The sequence below is a fragment of the Geospiza fortis genome, unplaced genomic scaffold (genome assembly GCF_000277835.1).
Source record: "Geospiza fortis unplaced genomic scaffold, GeoFor_1.0 scaffold361, whole genome shotgun sequence".
In the NCBI taxonomy this organism is placed as follows: domain Eukaryota; kingdom Metazoa; phylum Chordata; class Aves; order Passeriformes; family Thraupidae; genus Geospiza; species Geospiza fortis.
Window position 1 is genome coordinate 145829 of NW_005054356.1, and position 6776 is coordinate 152604.

Below are 6776 nucleotides of genomic sequence, written 5' to 3' on the forward strand. Positions count from 1 at the left end.
GCCGCGGGTCCCCCCGGGCAGAGCCCGGCTCTCACCGGGACCGACCCCTCCGCTTGCAGGTGCCTTCTGCATCCCTCTCTACGTGCCCTATGTGCTGACGGGGAGATGGATCTTCGGGAGAAGCCTCTGCAAACTCTGGCTGGTGGTTGATTACTTGCTGTGCACCTCTTCGGTCTTCAACATCGTCCTAATTAGCTACGACAGATTCCTCTCGGTGACAAGAGCGGTGAGTCCTGTCATGGCAGCTGAGAGGGACATAACTCTCCTCCTGCTTTACTCTCCAGATTGTCTGCAGTACTTAAAAGTTCTTTGAATCCTCCAGAAATTATTAATCTTTCAGCGTGGAAGGCAATAATCATCCATAAATGCATAATTCAGATGTGGTTTCAGATTAGTATTCCTGGCATAATTAAATCACATAAAGCTCAGTCCCCGTTGTGCAGGTGTTCCCTTCCCAGGTGACAGGGTAGCTGTGTACAAGCAAGCCAGCCAGGTAAGCAGACTTTAAACTAACTTGCAAGAGCTTATTATCCCCAGGACAAACAAGTGGATTGCAGTCAGACTCACAGCTTCATGGCAGTAAATAGCACTGCCAGCTGTGGCAGGGAATGTGGAGTTGTCTCTGAGAGTGTGGGAGATCAAAATGCTCGGCCTTTTGCAGGAGGTAATGAGCAGTTCCCAGGCAGATCTGACCCACTGCTGTTTGCTCGTTCCCTGACTACAAATACAGCACAGATTTAGCCCAGGAGCTGGTCAAGTCCCTGCCCTTGGGACTGACAGGGAGTAGCTGGGACAGCTCAGGAAAGTGGTGGGTGCAGACTGCTGCCAGCTCCAACCAAATCAGTACATTTCCACTTAGCAGACACCATATTTTGGAGCTGTAAAATGAGTGTTCTAAATCTTCCCTGTAAGAGTGTGATTTATCTAGCAATTGCTCCTGTTGCCTATGGCATATCAATTTGTTGGACTGCTGGGGTATTGCCTAGCAACTTTACCAGGAATGCTAATAGTCCATTTGTGAGAAGCCTCAGCCAGCTGGGGTGTGGGACTGTGTGTAAGAAAAGGCTTTCCTCTTGCAGGTCGCCTACAGAGCCCAGCAAGGCAACACCAGGCAAGCAGTGCTGGAGCTGGTACGGACCTGCCATTATCAGCTGGGAGTACATATCAGGCCAGAGCATCATCCCCAGTGGGGAATGCTATGCTGAGTTCTTCTACAACTGGTATTTCCTCATGACAGCCTCCACGCTGGAGTTTTTCACCCCTTTCATCAGCGTGATGTTTTTCAACCTGAGCATTTACCTGAACATCCAGAAGCGCACCAAAATGCGCCTGGATGTTCTCCACGAAGTGCACGACCAGTCCTTCACTGAAGAGATGGAAAGGAGCCCAGAAGCAAAGCTTTCTTTGAAATGCTGTAAGCGGGAGCAGAAGGAGTCAGCTGAAACCCTCAACCTCTCTAAGAGCAAACCTCAAGCAGCAGCCTCCACTTCCAGCCTGGATGCCAAAAACCTGCTGGAAACGAGCTTGGAGAGCTCCAGGAAACCCAAGTGTTGCAACAAAAAGAGCTGCAAAACTTCAGCCTCCACTCTGTCCTCAGAGAAACGGGTGAAGATCGTGTCCCAGAGCACAACTCAACACTTCAGGCTCTCCAGAGACAAGAAAGTGGCCAAATCACTGGCAATCATTGTGGGCATTTTTGGGATTTGCTGGGCACCGTACACTCTCCTGATGATCATCCGCGCTGGCTGCCACGGCCAGTGCATCTCTGAGTTCTGGTATGAGACTTCTTTTTGGCTGCTGTGGATCAACTCAGCTGTCAACCCTGTCCTGTACCCTCTCTGCCACTCCAGCTTCAGAAGGGCTTTTATTAAACTCCTTTGCCCCAAGAAGCTGAAGGTTCAGCCTCACTATGCCCTTCAGAACTACTGAGGGTGAAGGCAGCCCAGTGTGAGGATGAGAAACGCCTTGGTTTACTTCTGCTGTACTGGTGTGGGACTGGAGCTTGTTTCCTTGGAAGAACTCAGGAGCAGTGGTGTGAGGCGGGTGAGGAAGAAGAGAGCCCACTATTAACTTATTTTAGTTCATCAACGACAAAATCCCACCGCAGAGAAGGATAAAGGGGTTTATTGACATTAACCACGGGTAGTGAAACCTGTGTCCACCAGTTGCAGGTGCCACAAAAGAGCTCTGCTGCCACCTAGTCAGCCTGAGCAGCACCAGCATTTTGCTCCAATAAACTGAAAACTGAAAAGAAAAAGCTAATAAAAATAAATATCTGGCTTAAACTACTGTGCTAAACTACAGCTTAGCTGTTGGCAGACCTGATCTTCCTCATAAATGGGAGAGATTTTTCCTCACACCTATTACACGTAGATGATGATGATACAGAAAGAAAAGAACAAACCTCAAAAGCAAAACATCTCATTTATCATTTTTGTTACAGCAGCTGCAGCCATAATCTGGATCCCTGTTTCATGGGGTGCAATAGATGTCCCTTCCACACCCCAAGAAGGGACAGATCTCTGCCCTAAGGAGGTTACAGCCAGGCTCTGAGGCATTGAGCATCGTGCTGTTGGCATTGTTTGATCCCTTCCTGCTTCAGAACTGCTCTGATTTCCTCTGGGTCCTGCCACACGCTGCCCGGGGCTCCTGTGGGAGTGTTTCCCTCCTGGCCAGAGCCATGCAGCAGGAACCAGCCCTGGAAGGGCCCTAGGAAAGGGTTCTGTGCCCATGGGAAAGGTGCCAGCACAGCGCCAGCTTCTCCACAGACTCCATCCTGACAACCCAAAGACATCTTCAAATCTCTCCTGCAGGATCTTAAAGATACTCTTCCGGCACTGTGTTAGGGAATGACAAGCTCAGACAGAAGCAAATCTTGTATTGTTTTTGTTATGTTCCTTTTTAAAATGTTCCTTTCAGACCTCTTAAATTTTTCAAGTTTCAGAACTCTTGCATTCTTTCTTTTAAAATACCTCACTTCATTGGAGCTTGAGCATTGGAGCTTGAGCTGATTCAGTCAACACAACCATCAATTCTTTTACTGTTTAATTTGAACTTTTTTTAGAGCTGTCAACTAATTGCACAGATAGAACACCAGATTCAAGAGACCAGGGCTCTAACCTTGGTCCTACCAAAAAATCCTGGTCATTTTACTCTGCTTCCCATCTCATGCTTCATCACAGTTGCCCATTTGTTCTGCAGCCTCCTTGGGCACAGAGGCAGTATGACCAAAAAGCAGATCAATTCCACTGCTGGCGCTGCTCAGAGATGTAGTAACACAAATAAGTAATTAGTTGCCATGGCAAATGCTCGTATTTAACAGTACTGCACAGGGGAGCTCAAGATCCTAAGTCTGAAAACTCCATTTACAAATAGAAACCCAAATGTTGTAAAGCGGTACCAAAAGCTTATGATGTTGTGATCGCCAGTTACATTTTGCTGCTGCAAACAAACTGCTTTTGGCTGCTGCTAAAAGTAAAAAGAAAATGCCATCAGACTGTATCTCAGTGATATTTGTCAAGTAGATGAGTATTGTCACCTGAAGTCAGGTTTTAAATGATGTTTTGTCTTGTGTATGTGATATTTCAGGCTTGTGACATGTTCTGTCAGTCTGTTATATATGGGTTAAAATTCACCCCTCAAAGTATGTGTGCTGTGAATTGACAGGATAAATGTTGAGCCTGGTCGTACCTTTCCCTGTGTCTGCTCCCTTCTGAAAACTTCAATAAAGTATTTTTATAAGAAGCTTGCTGCATATTTTATGGTGTAAAAGGTGTTGTCAGAAATGATAAAATCCAACTGGAAGCAAAACATCCATGGGTTTACCTGAGGAGGCAGATATACATGTCACAGAAAAACCAGCTCCTGAAACAGCTGAGTGTCTCTCACCTCTGCTGAGCAGGTTCCTGACAGCCCCCTGAGGGTCTGGTGAGCGCACATCACTCAATTCTCTCCAGCTTCTGGTCTTTTCCAGAGCATGTTACATGCAGCTGGGATCTGGAGGTGTTCCATCCGCAATAACTCTTCCTATAACTCACAAACCTCACTGGTTTACTTAAAAATGACAAAGCCATAACGTGCCCAAGGCACAGTTTCCAGCTGTAGTTCTCTTCAGTAGTTCAACAGGAGAGGTGGAACTACTAGATCATTCATTCTGATTAAAAAAGGTGCCTGGTGTGACACCTTCCTTTCCCAGAGGGAAGAAAAGAATATATTTCCTTGTGAGCCTTTTGCACAGTATTTTCATGGTCTGTGACCTCCATGTGAGCAGAATTATCTATACTTGGCTGAAAGTAATTTTATTTATTGTTGGATTTTGCAGGGAAGATACTTATATTCCTTCCTGAAATAAGAGCTCTTGCTTTGCCAGATAAAAAGGAAAAATAACTATTTATGCTTGGACATGAGGTCACACCTGAGCCTGGTTTTCATACTGAAAATGTTGGGAACTGCTCTGAAGTTTCAGAGTAGCTGATGACTAATTCAAATATGCTTAAAAGAGTATTTGAATTCTGCTGATTGTCAGTGTTCAGAATATAAATGTCTATATGCATTTGGAAGAGGCATCAACTGGGGAGCTTCTAGACATAAGCCAATATGAATTATGAAAATGCAGAACCACTGGATAAGGCAGGGGTGCTTGTCACCCAGCCCAGCAAAACACCTGCGTATCATTTATTTTTACAGGCTAAAAATTTGCCTTTTTCCTATTGTCTTGGCATAAGCTAAGCAGGCAGGACTTATTTACAACAGCCATGAAGGAAGACTCACTGTAATAATTAATATGATTCAAATATTTGGGGAAGCACATAGGCTTCATTTCCACAGCACATCTCCACAGAGAAAAGAAACCTGGCAAATTCCAGAGAGAAGCATCCAATTTATGCAGGGAGTGTTGGTAAACAGCATTCAGGCAGCTGCAAGTCATGCCAGGGAGCTTTTTGGATAAGAGACTTCCCACAGGAGCAGAGTGGAGGTGATGCCAGTTCCCCTCTCTTGATACAAATCTCCACTCCATTAACTCGAGGACATAAAGGCTGCCCTAAAGAGGTCTGTGGTCTTCTCCTACAGCATCATCTGCATATCAATAAACTATCAAAAATCATTTTTTATTTTAGCACAGCTACTTTCTTTCTGTCTCTCTAAATGCTTCCTCCCTAATCACCAGTAATGAGAGATCTCTTTGCACAGCAGAGGAACTCTGCTCCACAGCCTCTCCTCCAGCCCCTCCTCAATTACCATCCCTTATTTTTTCTCTCCAACCTGCAGTTACAGAAATTGCTCCATTGTTCCACAGACATCACTGAAGCTTCATTAGCTCAAGTAGGAGGCTGGAGAAGAAGAGAGAATGCAAGGATCTTTTGTTGAAAAACACCTGTCTGTGATAATTAATGAGATTTGCTGGGAGAGAAGGGCTTTGAAAATAGCAAGATGTGATTATATTTTGATTTGAAAGAATGCTAATGGTTTGTAAATGACCATTCATTTTCACAGCAGAACTAGGATGGAAAGACCAGGGGTTAATATCCTTGCCAGAAAGAACTTTAACAATGTGATTTCTGCGAGAGGGGATTGATTTTTCACAACCCCATCTGTGGAGCAGTGACACCAGCACAACTTTGCAGTACAGATCTGGTCCTAAAAGAGACCTCCTGCACTCTACAGAGCTTGTTCTGCAAATAGATGAGGCACAGTAAGGAGTGTTATCTTTCCTTCTGAAGTGAGAATTGCAGACAAGAAAAAAACTCTGAGAGCTGCCCTGGATGAGTGCCACAAAAGAGAAAAGCTCTCAATTTCTGACACCACAAAGGCAGCCTTTCACACAAGATTGCACAGATGTTCCTGTGGACAGTAGGGAACTCACAGCACTTCTCTGTTCCCTTAATCTTTAAGGCTCCTCCTTTCCTCCTTAAAACAATTTTGTCAATAGAATTGCATTTGCAGGACTAAGGAATTATGGGGGTTTAGAACAGCAATTAGGAATTCTGCAGGGTGAAAGGTTTTACCTATAATCCAGCACCACCATTTATTGAGATTTACAACTATCATTGGTATTTACTTCAAAAAACCCACCACTACCTGAGAGAGGAACACTTTGAGCACCTCAAAGGCAAAAAGACCCAGCCCTGTCCCTGCACCTCCTGTTGCAAGCTCAGGAACGTCAATGACTCCTTCAATCAGCACCATTTTTATTGCTAAGGATGCACGAGCATTACTTATTTACAAGCCCCACACTTTTACTCCATCATTTGCTTGCAGAGTCTGGGTGCAAAAGGGAGCTAATACTTAATCCAAGTACCAAACATCATAGGTGGAGCTATGTGTGCACTTCTGTGGGGGAAGAACAAGACTATTTTTCCATTTTTAAAATGCTATTACCTGGGTTTTTTTGGGGGTTTTTTGGGTTTTTTTTTGGTTTTTTGTTTGGTTGGTTTTTTGTGATTTAGAGGCACTAAGCAAGACCTTCAGTTGGATTGTAAAGGCTTCATGGCAAAACCGGAGTTTTCTCTATGCAGACTGGACCCACAGCTTAAACATCTGTTCTTTTAAACACAAAAATGTGTCTGTGGTGTGACACTGACTTTGGAATTATTTTTAACACAATATCCTAGGATTTAGCAGCACAATTAACACTGAAGGAAAACTGATTGCAAAGTAGTTAATAATCTCATTCAAGATCTCTCTGAGCATTCACAAACAACAACCTCTCTACTAGGAGGGCAACAACAGTTCTGGCAAATATTTTAGCTGTTAACTCACAGCTCACACACGACTTT

At 44.5% G+C, this 6776-nt stretch overlaps 1 protein-coding gene across 1 annotated transcript in view; it reads left to right on the forward strand.

Moving 5' to 3' along the window:
* HRH3 (histamine receptor H3) overlaps positions 1-2772 on the forward strand; it is a 12557-nt gene extending 9785 nt beyond the window's left edge. The window contains 4 exon segments of the mRNA XM_031059079.1: positions 22-39; positions 42-226; positions 1080-1129; positions 1131-2772. Coding sequence (XP_030914939.1) covers positions 22-39; positions 42-226; positions 1080-1129; positions 1131-1929 — 1052 coding nt within the window. The 3' untranslated portion in view covers positions 1930-2772.
* Positions 2773-6776: the final 4004 nt, after the last annotated feature.